At 38.2% G+C, this 21,949-nt stretch overlaps 5 protein-coding genes across 7 annotated transcripts; 2 read left to right on the top strand and 3 right to left on the bottom strand.

The window, feature by feature from the left end:
• Positions 1 to 1,098: 1,098 nt before the first annotated feature.
• Positions 1,099 to 3,139, bottom strand: LOC124436437 (tubulin beta chain). Its single transcript, XM_046986365.1, has 6 exons — positions 2,901 to 3,139; positions 2,690 to 2,798; positions 2,492 to 2,602; positions 1,904 to 2,361; positions 1,341 to 1,835; positions 1,099 to 1,268 (listed from the first exon to the last, which is right to left on the bottom strand). The coding sequence occupies exons 1-6, from the start codon at positions 2,955 to 2,957 to the stop codon at positions 1,158 to 1,160; spliced, it is 1,341 nt and encodes a 446-aa protein (XP_046842321.1). The 5' UTR covers positions 2,958 to 3,139; the 3' UTR covers positions 1,099 to 1,157.
• A 421-nt stretch (positions 3,140 to 3,560) lies between these two features.
• Positions 3,561 to 5,678, bottom strand: LOC124436436 (tubulin beta-4B chain-like). The gene is made up of 6 exons (XM_046986364.1): positions 5,469 to 5,678; positions 5,287 to 5,395; positions 5,053 to 5,163; positions 4,464 to 4,921; positions 3,902 to 4,396; positions 3,561 to 3,780 (listed from the first exon to the last, which is right to left on the bottom strand). Exons 1-6 carry the CDS (start codon positions 5,523 to 5,525, stop codon positions 3,673 to 3,675), a joined length of 1,338 nt encoding a protein of 445 aa, XP_046842320.1. The 5' UTR covers positions 5,526 to 5,678; the 3' UTR covers positions 3,561 to 3,672.
• A 955-nt stretch (positions 5,679 to 6,633) lies between these two features.
• On the top strand, positions 6,634 to 9,760 carry LOC124436435 (tubulin beta chain-like). The gene is made up of 6 exons (XM_046986363.1): positions 6,634 to 6,763; positions 7,457 to 7,565; positions 7,641 to 7,751; positions 8,010 to 8,467; positions 8,624 to 9,118; positions 9,479 to 9,760. The coding sequence occupies exons 1-6, from the start codon at positions 6,707 to 6,709 to the stop codon at positions 9,587 to 9,589; spliced, it is 1,341 nt and encodes a 446-aa protein (XP_046842319.1). The 5' UTR covers positions 6,634 to 6,706; the 3' UTR covers positions 9,590 to 9,760.
• A 757-nt stretch (positions 9,761 to 10,517) lies between these two features.
• On the bottom strand, positions 10,518 to 20,686 carry LOC124436433 (phosphatidylinositol-3-phosphatase SAC1-like). 2 transcript variants are annotated; one of them, XM_046986359.1, is made up of 20 exons: positions 20,612 to 20,686; positions 20,433 to 20,536; positions 20,136 to 20,213; positions 19,924 to 20,051; positions 19,664 to 19,813; positions 19,535 to 19,594; positions 18,253 to 18,367; positions 18,077 to 18,183; positions 17,342 to 17,425; positions 16,904 to 16,972; positions 16,667 to 16,752; positions 16,497 to 16,595; positions 16,307 to 16,390; positions 16,175 to 16,229; positions 15,299 to 15,368; positions 14,772 to 14,844; positions 14,496 to 14,589; positions 11,667 to 11,768; positions 11,519 to 11,579; positions 10,518 to 10,875 (listed from the first exon to the last, which is right to left on the bottom strand). In XM_046986359.1, exons 1-20 carry the CDS (start codon positions 20,644 to 20,646, stop codon positions 10,733 to 10,735), a joined length of 1,797 nt encoding a protein of 598 aa, XP_046842315.1. In that variant the 5' UTR covers positions 20,647 to 20,686; the 3' UTR covers positions 10,518 to 10,732. The 2 variants fall into 2 exon arrangements, with proteins under 2 accessions (XP_046842315.1, XP_046842314.1); XM_046986358.1 differs by having other exon boundaries at positions 18,077 to 18,367.
• On the top strand, positions 19,575 to 21,878 carry LOC124436440 (39S ribosomal protein L52, mitochondrial-like). 2 transcript variants are annotated; one of them, XM_046986370.1, is made up of 5 exons: positions 19,575 to 19,648; positions 20,812 to 20,890; positions 20,963 to 21,030; positions 21,101 to 21,168; positions 21,414 to 21,878. In XM_046986370.1, exons 1-5 carry the CDS (start codon positions 19,612 to 19,614, stop codon positions 21,498 to 21,500), a joined length of 339 nt encoding a protein of 112 aa, XP_046842326.1. In that variant the 5' UTR covers positions 19,575 to 19,611; the 3' UTR covers positions 21,501 to 21,878. The 2 variants fall into 2 exon arrangements, with proteins under 2 accessions (XP_046842326.1, XP_046842325.1); XM_046986369.1 differs by lacking the exon at positions 19,575 to 19,648 and adding an exon at positions 20,671 to 20,747.
• The last annotated feature ends 71 nt before the right edge of the window (positions 21,879 to 21,949 follow it).

Here is a 21,949-nt window from a genome sequence, read left to right on the forward strand (position 1 = left end):
TTTTTATATCTAGAAATATAGAAGTATTTCAGTTGAACTCGATTTTCTAAGATGGAAAATCATCGTGTATACTAAATATCATTAAGGCATTAACCCGTCTTTACTTCTAATTAATTTGCTTGGTTCATAAATATGGCACTTCGTTCTAAGATTTTAGCACGTCAAAGTCATGTAGTTATTCCCTGCCTTCTTTACCTTTTATGACTATGAACCGCACATTATGTGTTTGCTTTTCAATTATTTGGTTTAAAACAGAATTTCTCAGCCGATGTTTGAATGATTCACAAGATGATTTTCTTATCGCTACACGCCGAAGAAACTTTCATTACAAATGCGGACCAAAAGAGATGTTGTTGTGTTAAGTGGTCCGTTCTTGCAAACTATCATGGTACTACAATATAAAATACTCAAGGATGGTTCAAAAAGTGAAATAAACCTCAGCAAAGGAATGATGAAGTTTTGAACAAAGGCAATAAGTGAACACTAGAATCGACGTAAGCGCAAAGCTTCTTTTCTCTCGAACCAAATGAAAGCCTTTGCATAATTTCTTCTATAGCCGATATCTCTACAAATACACACCGAGTCTGTATCGCCACAACGAAGAACTTTCCAAAACATTTCATCTATATAACGAAAATCTTACCTTCTACAACTAGACATCCTCACTTGGCAAATATCAATCAGAAAATGGCCGGCAAGTTGTTCAAATTATTTGATAGCTACCATCTACAAAGCACCTGATTGGTTTAAAATACATTGAAGAACAATCCATTATAGAAATTGCAAATCTAAAGAGAGAGCGAGCTATTGTTCATGGTTTAGGAGCATCAGTCCGAGCAAGGACCACAATGGGTTAAATTATGCATTTTGCATGGCTCAACGGAAGGACGAATGAAATTACAAGTTTTAGAAAAAAACGATTATAAATGGTAGGTTAGCACCAAAATGTACGGAAAACGTTAAACATTTGCGGAGCAAACACGAAGTTTGCAAAAACGAAATGATCATAAACAGACTTGAGCGGCATACATTTCCGCAACCTAAAAAGTTATCCAGATTCTCTCTGAAAAAATCGTTAAATCGAAAAAACAAAGACAATTGAAATATTATGCTTTATTTTTTTTTCCAAACAATCATGTATCTGAGTAAAAACAATTTTATGCTGCTTCTTCTTCGCCTTCCTCCTCGTCGAATTCACCTTCTTCTTCGGCTGTGGCGTCTTGGTATTGTTGATATTCTGACACCAAGTCATTCATGTTGGACTCAGCCTATATTTTAAGAAACTAGTTCAATCAACCTTGCATTAAAAATCTACAGTTTGAAATCCATTTTTACTATACCTCTGTGAACTCCATTTCGTCCATGCCTTCTCCAGTGTACCAATGAAGGAAAGCTTTGCGACGGAACATAGCAGTGAATTGTTCGCTGATTCTCTTGAACAATTCTTGGATAGCAGTGCTGTTGCCAATGAAGGTGGCAGACATCTTTAAACCTCTTGGTGGAATATCACAGACGGCTGTCTTCACGTTGTTAGGAATCCATTCAACAAAGTATGAGCTGTTCTTGTTCTGGACATTTAACATTTGCTCATCAACTTCCTTCATGGACATTCTACCACGGAACATGGCAGCAACAGTTAGGTAGCGTCCATGACGTGGATCACAAGCAGCCATCATGTTCTTTGCATCAAACATTTGTTGAGTGAGTTCAGGGACAGTTAGCGATCGATATTGTTGAGAGCCACGACTAGTGAGAGGTGCGAAACCAGGCATGAAGAAGTGAAGTCGAGGGAACGGAACCATGTTCACTGCAAGCTTACGCAAGTCGGCATTCAACTAAAAATCATAAAAGTTAGTACAAGAAACAAAGACTTTATATTACCTGACAATGTTTGTTTGTATACCTGACCAGGGAAACGCAAGCAGGTTGTAACACCACTCATGGTAGCGGAGACCAAATGATTCAAGTCACCATAGGTCGGAGTGGTCAACTTCAAAGTGCGAAAACAAATATCATACAAAGCCTCGTTGTCAATACAGAATGTTTCATCTGTATTTTCAACCAGTTGATGTACAGACAAGGTTGCATTGTATGGTTCAACAACGGTATCTGACACTTTGGGTGAAGGTACCACACTAAATGTTGTCATTATTCTGTCCGGATATTCTTCGCGGATTTTTGAGATAAGTAAGGTACCCATACCAGAACCTGTTCCACCACCAAGGGAATGGGTCAGCTGGAAGCCTTGAAGGCAATCACAGCTTTCCGATTCCTTTCGTACGACATCTAAAACCGAGTCGACTAGTTCGGCACCTTCAGTGTAATGTCCTTTGGCCCAGTTGTTACCGGCGCCACTTTGACCTAAGAAAATTTTACAATTGCATGTTCAGTTGTTTGACTTATGATTTGATCGACCAGTGAAAACGAGCAGAAAAATGTATTACGAATGCCGAAGACAAGTTGTGATTTTTTTTATGATAAACCAACTTACCAAAAACAAAATTATCAGGTCTAAATATTTGTCCAAAAGGCCCAGAACGCACCGAATCCATAGTTCCCGGCTCCAAATCGACTAAGACTGCTCTGGGAACATATTTACCTCCTAAATGTTGACGAAAAAGTGGTTTTGGAGCTAGCTCTCTTCATTAATCAACAGTACTGTTGCGGATAACATGATTTAAAATCTTACCAGTCGCTTCATTGTAGTATACGTTGATTCTTTCCAGTTGAAGGTCAGAATCACCGTGATAAGTTCCAGTAGGATCAATGCCATGTTCGTCCGAAATTACTTCCCAAAACTAATCAAGATGTCAGAACCGTGCAATAAATTACCAACGCCATGTTTTACAAAGTATCAACAAAAATTTTTTTCGAACTTCTATTATGCGAAAAAACTTTACCTTGGCACCAATTTGATTTCCACACTGTCCTGCTTGAATATGGACGATTTCTCTCATCTTCAGGCACAAGCTACGTTTTTAGATAACTAAATCTAACTGCAAAACAAGTTCACTCGGATTAACCTCAAAACTTTAAAAGCAAATAACGTTAATTAGGGCATTTGCTGACGCAATACCAATTCCGTTTGTCTTCGTCATCAAACGAGCACTGATTGGCTAATATGACAACATTCCCAGAATAAATTATACAACCCGTCTATCATTGAAAAAGATTATTAGAAGATTATTTTTTTATATCTGTCAGTACACTGCAAAAACATGTTTCAAAAATACTTTAAAAATCAAGGAAACTACAGCATCTTATCAAAACAAGATTCCTTTTCAGAGTTGCTAAGCTGGTATGTTAAATTGTATCTTTTAAAGTTTTGCTTGTTGTATTACCGATGTTTTCGTCAACTGCAACATCTTCCAAAAATATTTAGAAGAACGAAAGTTGCGCAAAGCTAGAGGATTTTCGTTTGCAACCAGGGGTATTTAAAGATATTCTAAACAGAAAAACTGTTCTAATTAGTACATTGTCTATAAAATAACCGGTTTCACAATGTGCGCCTCCAAAAAAAGTAATGGTATGCGTTAATAAAACAGAAAAAAATCCAGAAATTTTATGGTAAACATTTACTGTATTCGCAGTGAGACATTTGACAACGTTATAACCTTAAAGTTGTAGAGTAAAATATATTAGAAATCATAGTTTATAGTTCCAAAAACACCATTAAGCTTCTTCTTCTTCCTCCTCTTCTTCAAATTCACCTTCTTCTTCAGCAGTGGCTTCTTGGTATTGCTGGTACTCTGATACCAAGTCATTCATGTTGGACTCAGCCTGGAAAAAAACACAAAACAGTTGACAAAGTGGAATTTTTCACAAATACTTCAATCTATAGTGTTTGACAAACTCTAAGTATCTTAAGACAAAATTCTCTTAAAATTAAGTTTTATCATACCTCTGTGAATTCCATTTCATCCATGCCTTCTCCAGTGTACCAATGAAGGAAAGCTTTACGACGGAACATAGCAGTGAATTGTTCGCTGATTCTCTTGAACAATTCTTGGATAGCAGTGCTGTTGCCAATGAAGGTGCCTGACATCTTTAAGCCTCTTGGTGGAATATCGCAGACAGCTGTCTTCACATTGTTAGGAATCCATTCAACAAAATATGAGCTGTTCTTGTTCTGGACATTCAACATCTGCTCATCAACTTCTTTCATAGACATTCTACCACGGAACATGGCAGCAACAGTTAGGTAGCGTCCATGACGTGGATCACAAGCAGCCATCATGTTCTTTGCATCAAACATTTGTTGAGTGAGTTCGGGAACAGTTAGAGCTCTGTATTGTTGAGAGCCACGACTTGTTAGAGGTGCAAAACCAGGCATGAAGAAGTGAAGTCGAGGGAATGGAACCATATTTACAGCTAATTTTCTCAAATCAGCATTTAACTACAAGATAAAGAAGTCAACCATTTCTAAATACTATCTCATTTACAACATGCAAGAATAAACCTACCTGACCAGGGAAACGTAAGCATGTTGTTATACCGCTCATAGTAGCTGATACAAGATGGTTCAAATCACCATATGTAGGGGTAGTGAGCTTAAGTGTACGGAAGCAGATATCATATAAAGCTTCATTATCTATACAAAATGTTTCATCTGTATTTTCAACCAGTTGATGTACAGACAAGGTTGCATTGTACGGTTCAACAACGGTATCTGACACTTTGGGTGAAGGTACCACACTAAATGTTGTCATTATTCTGTCAGGATATTCTTCACGGATTTTTGAGATAAGTAAGGTACCCATACCGGAACCTGTACCACCACCAAGGGAATGTGTAAGTTGAAATCCCTGTAGACAATCACAACCTTCAGATTCCTTTCTGACAACATCTAAGACAGAATCCACGAGCTCAGCTCCTTCTGTGTAATGCCCTTTAGCCCAGTTGTTACCTGCACCACTTTGTCCTGAATGCACAATAGGAAATGTTTAGAATTACGAGAAGAAACTGACAAACTGCAACTAAAGACAACACAAGGTCGACATGGTAACAACGCAAATACGCAATCCTCACTAAATGCAAGAAACTACGACCTACCAAAGATGAAGTTATCAGGCTTAAAAATCTGCCCAAACGGTCCAGAACGTACAGAGTCCATGGTACCCGGCTCCAAATCGACAAGAACAGCACGAGGGACATATTTCCCGCCTAAAGCAAAGAACAAACGGTCGGCCATGTGAAACGGACGGCTGGCGTTGTCAAGGCCTTTCGCAGCCGTTTCGTTCGCTTAATAAATTCTAATTGCGAAATTATAACATTCTCTTTAATCACCTGTAGCTTCGTTATAATAGACATTGATTCTTTCTAGCTGAAGGTCTGAATCGCCGTGGTAAGTTCCAGTCGGATCGACACCATGTTCGTCTGATATCACTTCCCAAAACTATTTGAAAAATAACAAGGCGGGTCTAATCACAGACATAATACATAGATTCTAATCACAATTAAATCCCTACCTTAGCTCCAATTTGATTACCGCATTGGCCAGCTTGAAGATGCACAATTTCTCTCATAATGATTTATTTTTGAACACGAATTTCGAAAAGGCGTTGCAAGGCAAAGTGATGCAGGTATGACCGACCTTTCGAGGTTGCTGCAGTCTACAGTTCACACATTGCATTAATCATATGACGTAATAAGGCGAGCGCTTCGCCAATGGTTAGCTAGAGCAAGGCCTAAACGGAGAAAAACCGGTATAACAGGATATAAACCACAGAGACGCGTCAGTCAGCTGTTTCTCGAGAGCCAATCAAAACAGATGTTTCGATTGCGTAAATAATCCATGTCACTCAGTCTTTGTCAAATTGTTGTCAACACATCAAACATGTGCAGAGGACTGGTAATGAAGTTGCAGCGATTCAGTTTACAAAACTTTGTACTTCAAATATTCGCGCACATTAAAATGGAAACAAAAATTTTGCGTCAAATCAATAAGTGGTCAAAGAAAAAAGTTCATATAACTTTACTCTTGCAACATTAAAGCTATACTGATGAAACTCGGATGAAAAAAATTTATACTGAATTTATTGGTACAAGCAATTATGTTTTGCAAAGATTTCGGTGTTCACTGACTTAAAACAAAATAGTTTTTAAAAAAAACATATAATTAAACATTTCGTTGTGAAATCTTCATAGCATGGCTACGCAAATAGCCATTGTTACAAATTTTGACTCGACAATAGTGAAATTTTTGTTTCAAATAAGCAAATTATGAGTTTCATCGAATTATTGAAAACAAAATACAAAAATTTAGCCGGTAAAGAATTGCACGCTTTATGTGGTTTACATGCAATATCGCGTGATTGCAGACATATCCGGAGAATTAGAAATTATCTTTTTGAGTATGGCCAACAGTAAGTGTAGTTGCCAAGTCACGACATTCCTGATAACGGCCTACGTTCAATTCCAGCAAAAAGAAACTGGCACTATGGCAGATTTTTGGGGGAGACGGTCTTACCGGTTTTAGTGAGAAAGCGAAGAGCAACAATTAACATGCAATTGAAAACAAACAATATTCCTTAAGTTAAAGATTGGCAGGAAGTACCTCATGCAGCTATTTGAAATTTTCATTTTCAAATCACAAACGCTCTTTTGAAAAATGTTAAATCAGTGATTCGTAAAATTGCTGCGAAAGGAGTGTCCACGTTGCATTAATTAACGTAAGTAAATACAGCACTTTAAAATATTCTCAAGCATGAGAGAGATAGTTCACATACAGCTTGGTCAGTGTGGAAATCAAATTGGTGCGAAGGTTAGTCGGATTGGAAATTGTTGAATACGATATGGAATACGTCAGAGCGTGTCTGTTAGCTAAAGTAGAATCTAGATGCTTTAGATTATAATTTGCCAAAATCGTTTATTGTTATGTGGCTAAAAGTTATTTATTGGATGGAAGCGAATGATAGTCCCCCAAATAATCACGTCATTCCCATATCCTATCACATTTGAGATGTTTGTCGTCCACTCCGTCGAAATATGCTACCTGCGATTGACTATTATGAGTGCCATGCACGAAGCCAATTTAAATTGTTCAGCGTAAATTACGCTACAGCGAAAGAGAGAATCGATGACGTCATCACTCGTTTCACTCTTTAAAAGCGTTCCTACTAACACTAGCATAGTATCGTTCTCACAAACAACTGGGGCACGAAGCCTGGTTAGCGTTATCCATTGGATGGCAATTTTTTTTTAAACTTTTATAAAACCTTTCAAAAAAGGAAAAATATAAGATTTCAACCGAGTAATCACTGAAATAAAATATTGTTTCGAAGGTTACGAAATTTCTTTGTCGTATGAATACGATAAATACCTTTTTTATAAGTTTTAAAATTTTTGCTATCCAATGGATAACGCTATCCGGGCTTCGTGCAACCGGCCCCTGATGATTAGTACTTTGACAGTTTCCCCCTAACTCACATTCGTAAACTAACCATTCCATTTCTAGTTTTGGGAAGACATTTGCATAGAACACGGTATAGACAAGACTGGAATTTACAATGGCGATTCCGATCTTCAATTGGAAAGAATCAATGTCTATTTCAACCAGATGGAAGGTCTGTTAATTTTTCCGTCAGTTCTGACGATATTGATGACAGTGGGCTAAACTTAGAGTCTCTTTTCCTTTCAAGGTGGAAACTATGTACCACGAGGGGTATTATTGGATCTAGAGCCTGGAGCATTAGACGTAGTAAGAGCTGGACCTTATGGAAAAATTTTCAAACCAGACAATTTCTTGTTCGGTAAGACTTCACTAACTGAGATCGAGAACCAGCGATTGAAAAGTGCAATAAAAATTCTTCCTTCATCTAATATGTTTGTAAATGTAAATCGTCCAGATTGGTATAGTCCTGAGAAAAACTGTTTTTGTTGTTGTTGACTGACGTTTCGACAACAACAAAAACAGTCCTTCTCAGGACTATACCAATCTGGACGATCTACATTTACAAACATGTAACGATACTCCCGGGTTCAAACCATTTACTTCATCTAATATTCAGGCCAAAACGGGACGGGAAATAACTGGGCAAAAGGCCATTACACAGAAGGAGCAGAACTGATTGACAATGTAATGGACGTGATTCGTAAGGAGGCAGAAGCCTGCGACTGTCTTGAAGGTTTTCAAATCGTTCATTCACTGGGCGGGGGGACTGGTGCGGGTATGGGAACATTAGTCCTGGGAAAGACTCGAGAAGAGTTTCCGGACAGAATTCTGTCCAGTTATAGCATCATACCATCTCCACGTGTCTCGGACGTTGTAGTGGAGCCGTACAACGCCACGCTTTCGATACATAATCTACTGGAAAACTCCGACATGACGTTTTGTGTAGACAACGAAGCCTTGTACGATATTCTGTTTCGAACTTTAAAGTTGACGACGCCGACACACGCGGACATGAACCATCTTGTCGCCTTGACAATGAGTGGCGTCACCACCAGCTTACGGTTTCCGGGCCAGGTAAGTAGGGAAGAAGTAATGGGATGATTTCAATATCTGTATTTTGCATGCCTGCCTGCCTGCCTGCCTACAAAACAAATTACAAAAGCGTTGTTGAACAAGAAGACATTCACTCTCATCTCCTTTATAATAGTTTTCATTTTCTCTCAAATGCAGCTAAACGCCAGTTTAAGGAAGCTTGCCGTAAACTTAGTTCCGTTTCCTCGACTTCATTTCTTCATACCCGGATTTGCCCCACTCACAAGCCACGAATCACAAAAATTTCAAGCCCTCACCGTCGCAGAGTTAACACAGCAAATGTTTGACGCGAGGAACGTGCTCGCCGCGTGTGATCCACGCAATGGTAAATACCTGACAGCATCGACAATATACCGCGGATGCGTCTCCATGAAAGAAGTCGACGATCAAATTTTAATGGTACAAAACAAGAACAGCTCGTTGTTTGTTGAATGGATACCAAATAACGTAAAGGTATCCGCCTGCAATATTCCCCACAAAGGTTTCAAGTTGTCTGGCACGTTTATTGGAAACAATACCGCGATACAGGAGGTTTTCAAAAGAATACGCGGGCAATTTCTTTCAATGTTTCGAAGAAAGGCCTTCATTCATTGGTACACAGGAGAAGGAATGGATGAAATGGAGTTCACTGAGGTATTGGTCATCGTTTTACAAATAGTTCAATTCATTAAAGTTACTAGTATATTGCTAGTAGTTTGGTTCACTGAAATACTGGTCATTGTTACTTGTAGTTAAGTTCACCAATGTATTGGTCATGATAATACCACTAGTAAAGTTCACGTAGTGGTAATGTTATTACTAATTGTGGTCATGGTATTGCTAGTAGTGGTCATGGTATTACTAGTAGTGGTCATGGTATTACTAGTAGTGGTCATGGTATTACACAATTTGGACGCAACATCCTAACTTTCGTACATTCGATACAATACAGTACATTTGTACGGGGAATGGAGTGGAAACCTGCCTTATTTAAGATGTGCTATACATTTTTAGGCAGAATCAAACGTGCAAGACCTCATACAAGAATATCAACAACGCGAGGACACCACGGAAGGCGACGATGAAGATGATCAAGAAGAAGTAGTCGAAGACCAGGACGCATAAATCGGCATGATGATGAAAATTTCAATGAAGATTATTAATAACACTGACCTTATATACACTGTTTACAACAGCATTTAACAAAAATAAGGCCACGAGTGTTCAATCATAAACGTAAAATTACACTAGAGAAAAATGGAAAAGTTGTAAGGTTTCTTAAACGACAAATTTAAATTCGGTCGTTTCTTTTAACTATTTTTTCATATCATACACAGACTACCATCCGAAGATACAAAGACGTAGAATTCTCACACCTATAGTTATATAATATATTAATCCTAACACGGTTTTTAATATGCACACGAAAACATTTGACTTAGACGAGATTTGAACTCGCACCTTCGGGATACTAGTCCGCCGCTCTACCTGTTGAGCTACCAAGCCCACAGGGATTGGAGACGAGTCAAATCTCTTTTTAAACTGCGTATGAACGAGAGATTCTCGCCACTATAGCAGTTTACTGGATGGCACTGTGTTTGGACTTTATTGGAATAACGTCGAGTTCAAATCTCGTCCAAGTCACATGTTTTTCATGTGCATATTAAAAACCGTGTTAGGATTAATATATTATATATATTCTTTGAATATAGTTATATATGTCCTCGTATCTACAGCAAGTTGAAAAAGTCACTTCGTGCCCCATTTCACAGAATCTACAGCAAGTTGAAAAAGTCACTTCGTGCCCCATTTCACAGAATCTACAGCAAGTTGAAAAAGTCAATTCGTGCCCCATTTCACAAATGCATATCACCATTATTCACGAACAACAAAATGTGTTAGTGATTAACGGTTTGTATGCCTCCTCCTGTCCTAAAGTCTTGCATACATGATAATTGTTATTTCTGAATTAAAACAATAACCTTCATTCGCATCCTACGATGAAAATGAGAAATGGAAGTGCCATCAAAGCAGTGATGACCTACACACCAAGTATCTCAAATCTATGACACCTTCAGGTGGAATTAATTCAACAAATATTAATTTACATACACGTAACTTTTCCTTGTGACGGGGTTAGTTACACAGTTGGTCGTTTTCTTCGATAATCATTAGAATTGCTAATATTTTTCTCTCTCGCCTACAGTTCATATTAAATATTACGAGCAGCTGTTTGCTGCTTCTCTAAATTATTTCATAAGGTTGCAGTCAAACATTCTTATCTTTTATTGGCTTGTGTACCAACTTGGGTTCGTCAACAAATTCTTTACCATAGTAAAATATGATGGAGAGAGTGAAGACGACGGCCAAACCCCAGAATAGCACGTACATAAATTGAAAACCAGGATCAGCTATTGGTAGGAAAAGATGAAACAAATTTAGTTTGAAAAATGAGGAGTCTGGTTCAATAAATTTCAGATCCTTTTTAAAACACGCGGTTTGTTCAACGATTGTTCAAAATTACATAACAAAAGCGAATATTTGCACCGCAAATCGGAGATGCGTGTTTTAAAACTGACCTGAAATAGAAAACATTCACGAAGCATTCAACAATTTCATTGGTTCAGATTGGCAGATGAACCAATCGGAAGCTTAAAAAGCTCCCGGAAAGGTAGCAAAAACAAACGTAACTAAAGTAAACAATTATATACAGAAACCTCTTGTGATTGCCGGGTCCTTTATTCGCTTAAATCCATTTGAACACAATGCAGTTCACTACCTACAAAGCTATCCACTTTCGTGACTCTTCATATGAAGTATCATTTGTACAGTATGGCCATATATGCAAATCTTTTAGTAGATTTCGTCTGATGAGCTCAGACTCTCCCACCGGCTTTATATAGTTGTAAAGTTCAGAACAGGGGGGAGTGTTTAAGCTCGTTCGACCGAACATGGTAAATAAATGCATACACGGTCACAACGCATTTATACTAAAACTGATATGATACATTCTTCCTCCTCTCCAAAAATATTGCCATCAAAATAAACACTTACTTGTAGATATCATTGCACTCATGATCAACATTGAAAATCCGATAAGAAGAATGAAAGGAAGCTGAGAGGGAAAGATTAAAATAAATTAGACAGAGCATCGCTCATCAAGCACGACACAGCACTATCCGAAAGTTGACGAATTGCTCACCAACATGAACTTCCAATCCTGCGTCTTTTGTAGAGGCGACGGTTTGGTAATACCTTCGGCAGAATCGACAACATAGTTCCCAAGAAATAAATCAATGGCATCCTATAAAAAACAGCATGGTTATTTGGATGGTACATATGAGATTTCTGAAAGCAGTTGTAAAAGCAAAATGTTAAACAGCATTTTAATGAAACACAAAACAATAAACGCTGCATAACAAGCAGTGAATGCCACCATTTAAAGGATTTATTATTTTACCAACATTTGCTAACTGAAAAGTTTGGACTAAAATATGAAATATGTATGTAGAATCTTTTGCGTATATTCTAACTGCAAATGATATTATCGTCAAGTCAACAATTCATACTAAGGTTTTTTAAGGTGATCACAAACAGCCAATTGTAGTGCTGGAAAGATCAATTCATACAAATATTAGTTGAAGTTGGGTGCACTTTTCCAGCAAAAATGTTATAATAAAACATGAAAAATGCACGCCGTTCGCCGAAATCAACATTGGGCAATTTTGCTTCGACAATTGATGAAAACGTCAAAATGATAAAATACGCCGTCGTGAGGTTCTTGGCACTCACGAAAACGTTGATAAAATACGCCGTCGTGAGGTTCTTGGCACTCACGAAAACGTTGATAAGATACGCCGTCGTGAGGTTCTTGGCACTCACGAAAACGTTGATAAGATACGCCGTCGTGAGGTTCTTGGCACTCACGAAAACGTTGATAAGATACGCTGTCGTGAGGTTCTTGGCACTCACGAAAACGTTGATAAGATACGCCGTCGTGAGGTTCTTGGCACTCACGAAAACGTTGATAAAATACGCCGTCGTGAGGTTCTTGGCACTCACGAAAACGTTGATAAGATACGCTGTCGTGAGGTTCTTGGCACTCACGAAAACGTTGATAAGATACGCTGTCGTGAGGTTCTTGGCACTCACGAAAACGTTGATAAGATACGCCGTCGTGAGGTTCTTGGCACTCACGAAAACGTTGATAAGATACGCCGTCGTGAGGTTCTTGGCAATCACGAAAACTTTGATAAGATACGCCGTCGTGAGGTTCTTGGCACTCACGAAAACGTTGATAAGATACGCTGTCGTGAGGTTCTTGGCACTCACGAAAACGTTGATAAGATACGCCGTCGTGAGGTTCTTGGCACTCACGAAAACTTTGATAAGATACGCTGTCGTGAGGTTCTTGGCACTCACGAAAACGTTGATAAGATACGCCGTCGTGAGGTTCTTGGCACTCACGAAAACTTTGATAAGATACGCCGTCGTGAGGTTCTTGGCACTCACGAAAACGTTGATAAGATACGCCGTCGTGAGGTTCTTGGCAATCACGAAAACTTTGATAAGATACGCCGTCGTGAGGTTCTTGGCACTCACGAAAACGTTGATAAGATACGCCGTCGTGAGGTTCTTGGCACTCACGAAAACGTTGATAAGATACGCCGTCGTGAGGTTCTTGGCACTCACGAAAACGTTGATAAGATACGCTGTCGTGAGGTTCTTGGCACTCACGAAAACGTTGATAAGATACGCCGTCGTGAGGTTCTTGGCACTCACGAAAACTTTGATAAGATACGCCGTCGTGAGGTTCTTGGCACTCACGAAAACGTTGATAAGATACGCCGTCGTGAGGTTCTTGGCACTCACGAAAACGTTGATAAGATACGCCGTCGTGAGGTTCTTGGCACTCACGAAAACGTTGATAAGATACGCCGTCGTGAGGTTCTTGGCACTCACGAAAAAAGTTGATAACATACGCCATCGTGAGGTTCTTGGCACTCACGAAAACGTTGATAAGATACGCTGTCGTGAGGTTCTTGGCACTCACGAAAACGTTGATAAGATACGCCGTCGTGAGGTTCTTGGCACTCACGAAAACGTTGATAAGATACGCCGTCGTGAGGTTCTTGGCACTCACGAAAACGTTGATAAGATACGCTGTCGTGAGGTTCTTGGCACTCACGAAAACGTTGATAAGATACGCCGTCGTGAGGTTCTTGGCACTCACGAAAACGTTGATAAGATACGCCGTCGTGAGGTTCTTGGCACTCGCGAAAACGTTGATAAGATACGCTGTCGTGAGGTTCTTGGCACTCACGAAAACGTTGATAAGATACGCCGTCGTGAGGTTCTTGGCACTCACGAAAACGTTGATAAGATACGCCGTCGTGAGGTTCTTGGAACTCACGAAAACGTTGATAAGATACGCTGTCGTGAGGTTCTTGGCACTCACGAAAACGTTGATAAGATACGCCGTCGTGAGGTTCTTGGAACTCACGAAAACGTTGATAAGATACGCCGTCGTGAGGTTCTTGGCACTCACGAAAACGTTGATAAGATACGCTGTCGTGAGGTTCTTGGCACTCACGAAAACGTTGATAAGATACGCCGTCGTGAGGTTCTTGGAACTCACGAAAACGTTGATAAGATACGCCGTCGTGAGGTTCTTGGCACTTACGAAAACGTTGATAAGATACGCCGTCGTGAGGTTCTTGGCACTCACGAAAACGTTGATAAGATACGCTGTCGTGAGGTTCTTGGCACTCACGAAAACGTTGATAAGATACGCCGTCGTGAGATTCTTGGCACTCACGAAAACGTTGATAAGATACGCTGTCGTGAGGTTCTTGGAACTCACGAAAACGTTGATAAGATACGCTGTCGTGAGGTTCTTGGAACTCACGAAAACGTTGATAAGATACGCCGTCGTGAGGTTCTTGGCACTCACGAAAACGTTGATAAGATACGCTGTCGTGAGGTTCTTGGCACTCAAGAAAACGTTAAGTAAAATTAGGGATGCTCACACCTGTCGAAATCCATCGGAAAAATTATTCTTATAGTAACGAATGATTGAGTTGTATCCATCTTGCAACAAGCCCCATCTTGTACGCTTGCCTGTCCTGTATCAACAAAGAAATGAACAAAACATATTAGCAGAATTTTTATGGGAGGGAGGGGTGAACATCAATGGATCACATACCACAAAAGTTAAACTTAGTAGAATTTTTATGGTGGGGTGTGGTGAACATCAATGGATCACATACAACAAAAGTTAAACTTAGTGAACACCGTGAAAGATTACCTTGTGAAGTCTGTTTTTAAAGCACCAGTTCCAGCATATTGATTTGAACATGCATCAGCATTGTCTGCCCATGCTGCATGAGAAATAAAACGATGAACACAGTGAAATTGATTGATTTACAATCAAAGAAACGTTGTCGAACACCGCGAAATCTTGCGACGATGCTCCGTTATTGATACAATGATAAAAATCCGAGAAAATTTTTTATGGGCACTTGGGGTTGGTCGTTCAAAGGTGCATGATTAACTGCATTCAAAATAAATTTTTGCCGTAAAATTTCAAACAAAAAAATCTAAATCCTAAAAAACATTCAACAAACTAATCTTATGTAAAAAAAATGCTTTAAACTCGTAAAACAGATCATTGCAAAGTGTAGAGGATTACCGTTAATCGTGCCCACGAACGGGCAAATGAACGAATAAAATCTTGGCGATGACGTAATGTGTCATAAAATGTTATTTGAAGTCATTAAATCTGATAGTGCAAATGAAAATATTTGTCCATTTTCAAAATTCGTTCATATTTACCGTTCTTGTAGATGTACTCGAAACTGGAACAATCTTGAACTTTCTCTCCATTCAACAAAATACCGTAATGCTAAAGAAAAAAAAATGCCGAAAGTTTACTTCATGTAAACCCTTTCTCTCCATTCAACAAAATACCATAATGCTAAAGAAAAAAAATGCCAAAAGTTTACTTCATGTAAACTCTTTCTCTCCATTTAACAAAATACCATAATGCTAAAGATAAAATGCCGAAAGTTTACTTCATGTAAACCTTTCTACTTTAACTCGATGGAAAAACTGAATGGACGGATAATTATGTTAATATATGCAGCATCACAAATGTCAATGGCTGACAAGGGTGTTTCGGCGTAAGGACAACCACAGACGTCCACAAATCTAGCCTGGGAGACGTCCACACATTTAGCCTGGGAGACGTCCACACATTTAGCCTGGGAGACGTCCACACATTTAGCCTGGGAGACGTCCACAAATCTAGCCTGGGAGACGTCCACAAATCTAGCCTGGGAGACGTCCACACATTTAGCCTGGGAGACGTCCGCACATTTAGCTTCTTGCTTGAACATTTATGATAAGAATGTTAACTTTTGCAAAGACCTTTCACTTTGACACGATGTTAGTTCAAAGAAAACCGAATAAAAATAACTAATATCGTAAATTTATTGTCCTTCCGAAGCCCCTGATCAGTGGCAAGGGCAACCCCTGGTTTTACTGCTAAAATGCAAATATTTTGGAGAATGTAAGATTTTGTAGTTAGTGCGTTGACAGGAAAAACATCGAACGAAATTAATTTTCTAACTTCTAACGAAGTGATTGATAATTTTGTTGAAAGATTGCATTGTAAGAGTAACATTTTATATTGGTTGCGTAGTTATTTACCTCAAATTGTGTTTGAAGGCTCGCTCTCGCTAGCATACTTTGAACTACGTTGGTCCTATGAAATTTCATCATCAAAGAAATGTTGTAAATTGCTCAACATCGACGCTCCATATTTGCCTCTTGCGTACATACCTGTCCAGACAATCCATACAATTTGTCCTAAATACCCCTGCTTGCTCCGAAGTAACCGTTTTATCCCTCATCATTTTGAAGTACCTACGTATGAAAAGTACAAAAGCAAATGAAGTCACGTGATTCAAACTATCAAGTCACGTGATTCAGATTGTCAAGTCACGTGAGCATTTGGCATGGTTAATCTTACCCAAACTTCTCCTGATCCTCTTTCAGTCTGCTCATCAATATCGACAAGCGATGCCAACGAAGTTTGCTGCACTCTTTGTGAAAATCAAATCTTTCTAATCTGAAATGGAAGCAACATGATGCGCAATATATTCGCACAGCTACATACTTTCAAAGAATTACATAACAAACCTGAGCTGTTTTCCCGAATAAGGGGAAGCTGTGACGACAGCAGTTAACTGGTCACCAATCTCTTTCTCGGGGCCTTTGTGGTCAATCTATAAAATCATACACGGCATCGGTTACCGTGAAACCTTTCACCTTTCGTACTGTGCAATATTTGTAGATGTATGGGTCGATACTCGATACCTCGCATTTATTTGGCAATTACAAAGTCTTTTTCATAATAAAAGATTGTTTTTATCTTACCAGATCAACGAGAACAATTTCGTTGTAATGATATATCAGATGCTCCATGTGTTGTTGAAAACCTGTGTTCTAAAGAATGGATGAAAAGTGAAGAGTTAAGTCTGTTAAACCTTTCATTTTGAAACAAGACTAATACTCTGGAGCCGGTCGCACGAAGGCCGAATGGCGCTATACACTGGATAGCAATTTATGTCAAAGCTTAAAAAATCTCTAATAAGAGAAAAATAAACGATTTGAACTGTGCAATCACTGAAACAAAATATTGTTATGAAGCTTACAAAATTTCTTTGTCTTAAGAAAATAAAAGCACCTTTTTGCCAGTTTGAAAATTTTTGTCATCCAATAGATAACGCTGTCCCATGCAACTCGCCCCAGGCCTCAAAACGACGTAGGGTTGACATAATGAAAGAGAAAAAACAGGATCAAACGTTTACATACGTGATCCGCTTCGAGTAACTTTGGTCGTGGCTTGTATTGTAATGTCGGTCTTTGTGACCAGTAAAGTGGTATAGAGCCACGAATCTGAATCAATAAAATAGCAAATAATCAAGTAAATGGTTTGAACCCGGGAGTATTGTTACATGTTTGTGGATGTAGATCGTCCAGGTTAGTATAGTCCTGAGAAGGACTGTTTTTGTTGTTGTTGACTGACGTTTCGACAACCTTAGCGGTAGTCATCTTGGAACAAACCCCCCTGAACAGCTCACAGCAATTACCGGCACCTTACAAACGACTTATTCCCAATACAAACAAATGATCAACTAAAAACATTACACTTCACACTAATTCACAATGACAATACAAAATTGACACCCTCGCATTACAAATAAAAACATCAAAACTAAATCACACATCACAACTAAAAAATTACATTTCACACTAATTCACAATGACAATACACAATTGACACCTACACATTTCCTGTACACACAATACAATGACGTAAGAACCAGATAACAAATACGGCTAACCTGACGTTTACTCCTCATTTGACTCTGAAGATGACTACCGCTAAGGTTGTCGAAACGTCAGTCAACAACAACAAAAACAGTCCTTCTCAGGACTATACTAACCTGGACAATCTACATCTACAAACATATAGCAAATAATATTAGTGTAAAAATCACCAAAAAAACATGAAGTAGTTCAATCGTATGGTATGTGAACACTCGCCTGCACAAACGATGTGGTTTCCCCGTTGTATTGTATAATTTGTTCCGTTTCCACATAGTTTGCTGGATGACCCTCAACGTCAAGGCCCCGTATGTAGTATCGGACACCTACACGTGACAAAGCACGTGAACTATATTTTCGACAGCGAAGTTCACGTGGATTGAAGGGTATCATACCTGCTCTGTAGCAGCTTCTTCGTGATATCAAAATAAAATCAAATGTTCGACTCTTGATGGAGCAGTTTTGAAACTCAATGAAGCCGTGAATCACAGGTAGTATGAATCTGCTGAGCTGTGAGAGGAACACAAACAAGAAGATTTGATGAGCACGAGTTTTATAACGAACAAAAAAAGAAAGGCCGGCTCTCAAGACCGAGACATCTTCATTCTTCATATCAGTAAACTGCTCTATCAATTTTAATGATAACTCCATATAAATGCTCTATGATCAGATGGATGCTGATTGATGCTCCAATAAGGAGTTGTGAAACAATCAGCAACTTTCAAGGCAATTGCGCAGGGTCACACCATATTTCAACAAAAAGAAGTGGGGCAAACTATATGGCTGCCATAAAGCTGCATTTAAAGATGGAGGCAAAGTTATCTTTTCAGTTGATATTAAGACTAACAATCTGTACAAAGGCAACATGAGAAAAAAGGCAACAATAGTCTAGAAATGATACATACATCTTTGCTAGTAACATGAAATGTTTATTCTTAATATGCATGAGTCTGACTACATTCAACTCCATTCTGCTCTATTGTATTCTATTCTACTTCATTCTACCACAATCTACTCCATTTGACTCTATTCTATTCTATTCTACTCCATTCTACTTTATTTATACTTCATTCTACTACAATCTATTGCATTCTCTTCTATTCTACTCTACTCCATTCTATTCTACTCCATTCTACTCCATCTACTTCCATTCTCCATTCCTACTCCATTCTCTATTCCATTCCATTCTATTCCATCCATTCTATTCTTCCATTCCATTCATTCTACTTCTTCTTCCTCCCATTCTACTCCATTCATTCTCCATTCTATTCTCTTCTATTCTTCATTCCATTCTACTTCATTCTATTCTACCCATTCTACCCATCTACCCATTCTATTCTACTTCATTCTATTTCATTCTACCCTACTCCATTCTATTCTACTCCATTCTATTCTACTCCATTCTATTCTACTCCATTCTATTCCAATCTACTCCATTGTACTCCAATCTTTCTATTCTTCTTCATTCTATTTCATTCTACTCTACTCCATTCTATTCCACTGCAATCTACTACAATCTACTCCAATCCCACTATTCTGCTTCATTTAACTACATTGACATCATCTAAAATGAAACATCACCAACTTTAGTATATTTTTCAAAAATATGCTTTCTGCCCTGACAGTTATGTGATGAAATATACCGACAAGTGGTAACCATTTTCAAATGAGCGTTACCTCTGGCTGTACTGCGAACATCCTCAAGAAATGGCCATTCCACAGAAATCTTTGATCAGCCTGCTCATGTGATAAAAATGATTTTATCAAAGCATGATACAATGAGAACATCAGGTATGCATGATTTACCCTTTCATGAAGAGGCATATGCAAAAAGTCAGGACTGGTCTTTGATAGGCGTTGCAATGTGTGAGTCAGATCATAAGTTGTTGAAAAGTAAAATCCATCTGTCAGGAGTACTTGTTCAATCATAAGGAGATAAGTCTTGTTGTCTGTATCCTAAATGAAACTAGAACATTAATGCAGTGTTGTACAAATGAGAAGGAAAATGCTAATACTCACACTAACCATCTTCCTCCTCATTTAAACACGAGATGAAATCATTGTACCTGTTTTTCTGACAAATGATGCTGAGTCCTTGGAAAGGCAATCACTTCTGTTGCTTGGACTTTCCAAATCTCGTGACTATTGATTATTCCAACAAACTTTCGCTTTGTTATCACAACCAGATATGAACCTAAACGCAAGGATAATCTTTGAAATATTTCAACATCCAAGGGCAACACTACAGCATAGAATAAGTTTGGTAACCTACACAAACCTGCAATCAGATTGATGACTCCAATAATTCCAAATATGTCTTTGCTTTCTGATTGGACAGGAATTTGACCTTTGTTATCTGAATGAGAATTACTGATAGTATAGTTGTTAACTTGCTATTTGTTTAACTAATAACTTTAACTTAAAAGTTGAAATTCATTTACACTAAAGAAAACCAAGGGCACGACAACACATTCAGTACTCAATAATTTGATTTATTTATTGTAAAGAAATTATTTTCTCCCCGTCCAGGATTTTAAAATTTCATAAAAACTAAAACATCACCGAATTTTCTCACCTGCCAAAACAAGTTCTTGACTGACTCGATCAATTTCCAGCACTTTCTCGTCCGTCTCCTTGGAGTCTTTAGGCTCCACATAGAACTTATCAGCAGACACATACCTTAAAAATAATGCTGCGTTTAAAAAATAAGAATGAAATAAAAAGTAACGCCATAAAAAGCAAGAAAATACGTACAGTCTTAACAGATTGTATACACTCAATGCAGCCATGATTGATGACCGTGCACATTTTGTGGAGGCATGGCGCCGAGTAACATAATTAGGCAAAATGGCCGCTAAATTTTCAAAAAATTTGAAAGTCGCACATATTTGTAAGAAAATTTTAATTCTATGTTCAAGACATTATGTAGATACTAATTTACTTTATTTTTGTAGTGCCTCGTATCTCTCCCGCAAAACTCTGCTTTTTCACAACGTCTCCGCTAAGCGCTGGTGGTCAAAAATGGCGGATCAGGTGAGTTAGTTATTGTGAATTTAAATATTGCAATGATAGCCAGTTGATGAACCTACCGTACAATTTTTTAAGAAATGGGTTAGCAAGCGATGGCTTGGCATACGGACCTCTAACTGATCTGCCTGATTGGTCATATGTTGGTAATTTTCTATTTTTATTTTTAACGTCGTAAACTTAAATGGTCGCAGTTAATTCTAAAGCACTTTTCAGATGGGGCATCAAATGCCCCAGAAAGCAAGAGACGGAGGAAAAGACAAAATAAAAGAATGCGAGAATCAGTAAGATGTATTATATGTATTTAAAGTTTTTAAACTACAACAACTATGTACACAAGGCTCAGATCAAAGATATGAATATTATTTTACTATTTTAAACCACACACAGTGACACACATTGTTTGAAATTAATACCTAATAGTTAAACAAAGTTGTAATTTCTTTTTGAAATTAGAAATAGAAACAGTTTTTAGGAGGTTCAGAGATTTAGAGACTTTCCTTAATTGAAAAATACTTTCTTTTTGCAGCAACGTATAGTGGAATATTTGAAAGACTTTAACACAGATGAAGAGTCAGCCAAGGACCCAAGCTTTGAGAAAATTAAACATCAATGATTGATTTATCAAGGCTCTAGATATATTCTATGGTTCAACACAGGCATGACTCAATAAATGTACATCATTTTACATCATTACAGGCATGAGTCGTTGATTGTAACCTAGAACTATGCTTTTCAACATTGAGTCATTTTATTTCGAAATTATTTCCTATCTGCTATTGATGTTAATGAGAGCAAGTTTAACAAGTGTTGAAATTGTCTGCTGTTAATAAACGAAACATGATTTGTGTTGCCGATATCGAACATGCAATATTTAGCTAGATGTATTTGCAAGAAATTGTAAGAAATTACACTTATCTTTAGGCAACTGAAGTTATTTGTGGGATGACAATACATGTATGTTATTCTTGTATAATAAATGTGTCAATGGCAATTTTGTAGTCTTGTGTCCTGTTTCCTTCCTTAAGTACATACAATTTTACTTAATTACCGTAAATGCTCATT

The sequence above is a fragment of the Xenia sp. Carnegie-2017 genome, unplaced genomic scaffold, assembly GCF_021976095.1.
Source record: "Xenia sp. Carnegie-2017 unplaced genomic scaffold, XeniaSp_v1 HiC_scaffold_16, whole genome shotgun sequence".
Lineage (NCBI taxonomy): Eukaryota > Metazoa > Cnidaria > Anthozoa > Malacalcyonacea > Xeniidae > Xenia > Xenia sp. Carnegie-2017.

Excerpts from the sequence above, each read along its gene's own strand:
- LOC124436440 (XM_046986369.1), top strand. The coding sequence starts at position 20,705 with ATGGCCGCTAAATTTTCAAAAAATTTGAAAGTCGCACATATTT. Across the intron at positions 20,891-20,962 it reads GGTCAAAAATGGCGGATCAG|AAATGGGTTAGCAAGCGATG; the intron begins GTGAGTTAGTTA and ends CAATTTTTTAAG. Across the intron at positions 21,169-21,413 it reads ATAAAAGAATGCGAGAATCA|CAACGTATAGTGGAATATTT; the intron begins GTAAGATGTATT and ends TTCTTTTTGCAG.
- LOC124436437 (XM_046986365.1), bottom strand. The coding sequence starts at position 2,957 with ATGAGAGAAATCGTCCATATTCAAGCAGGACAGTGTGGAAATCAAATT. Across the intron at positions 2,603-2,689 it reads ATACTACAATGAAGCGACTG|GAGGTAAATATGTTCCCAGA; the intron begins GTAAGATTTTAA and ends GTCAACATTTAG. Across the intron at positions 2,362-2,491 it reads ACCTGATAATTTTGTTTTTG|GTCAAAGTGGCGCCGGTAAC; the intron begins GTAAGTTGGTTT and ends AAATTTTCTTAG.
- LOC124436433 (XM_046986358.1), bottom strand. The coding sequence starts at position 20,646 with ATGGCTGCATTGAGTGTATACAATCTGTTAAGACT. Across the intron at positions 16,230-16,306 it reads TGTATGGATTGTCTGGACAG|GACCAACGTAGTTCAAAGTA; the intron begins GTATGTACGCAA and ends GAAATTTCATAG. Across the intron at positions 11,769-14,495 it reads TTTCCGATGGATTTCGACAG|GATGCCATTGATTTATTTCT; the intron begins GTGTGAGCATCC and ends TGTTTTTTATAG.
- LOC124436435 (XM_046986363.1), top strand. The coding sequence starts at position 6,707 with ATGAGAGAGATAGTTCACATACAGCTTGGTCAGTGTGGAAATCAAATT. Across the intron at positions 6,764-7,456 it reads GAAATCAAATTGGTGCGAAG|TTTTGGGAAGACATTTGCAT; the intron begins GTTAGTCGGATT and ends TTCCATTTCTAG. Across the intron at positions 7,752-8,009 it reads ACCAGACAATTTCTTGTTCG|GCCAAAACGGGACGGGAAAT; the intron begins GTAAGACTTCAC and ends TCTAATATTCAG.
- LOC124436436 (XM_046986364.1), bottom strand. The coding sequence starts at position 5,525 with ATGAGAGAAATTGTGCATCTTCAAGCTGGCCAATGCGGTAATCAAATT. Across the intron at positions 5,396-5,468 it reads GTAATCAAATTGGAGCTAAG|TTTTGGGAAGTGATATCAGA; the intron begins GTAGGGATTTAA and ends TTTTTCAAATAG. Across the intron at positions 3,781-3,901 it reads ATGAAATGGAATTCACAGAG|GCTGAGTCCAACATGAATGA; the intron begins GTATGATAAAAC and ends GTTTTTTTCCAG.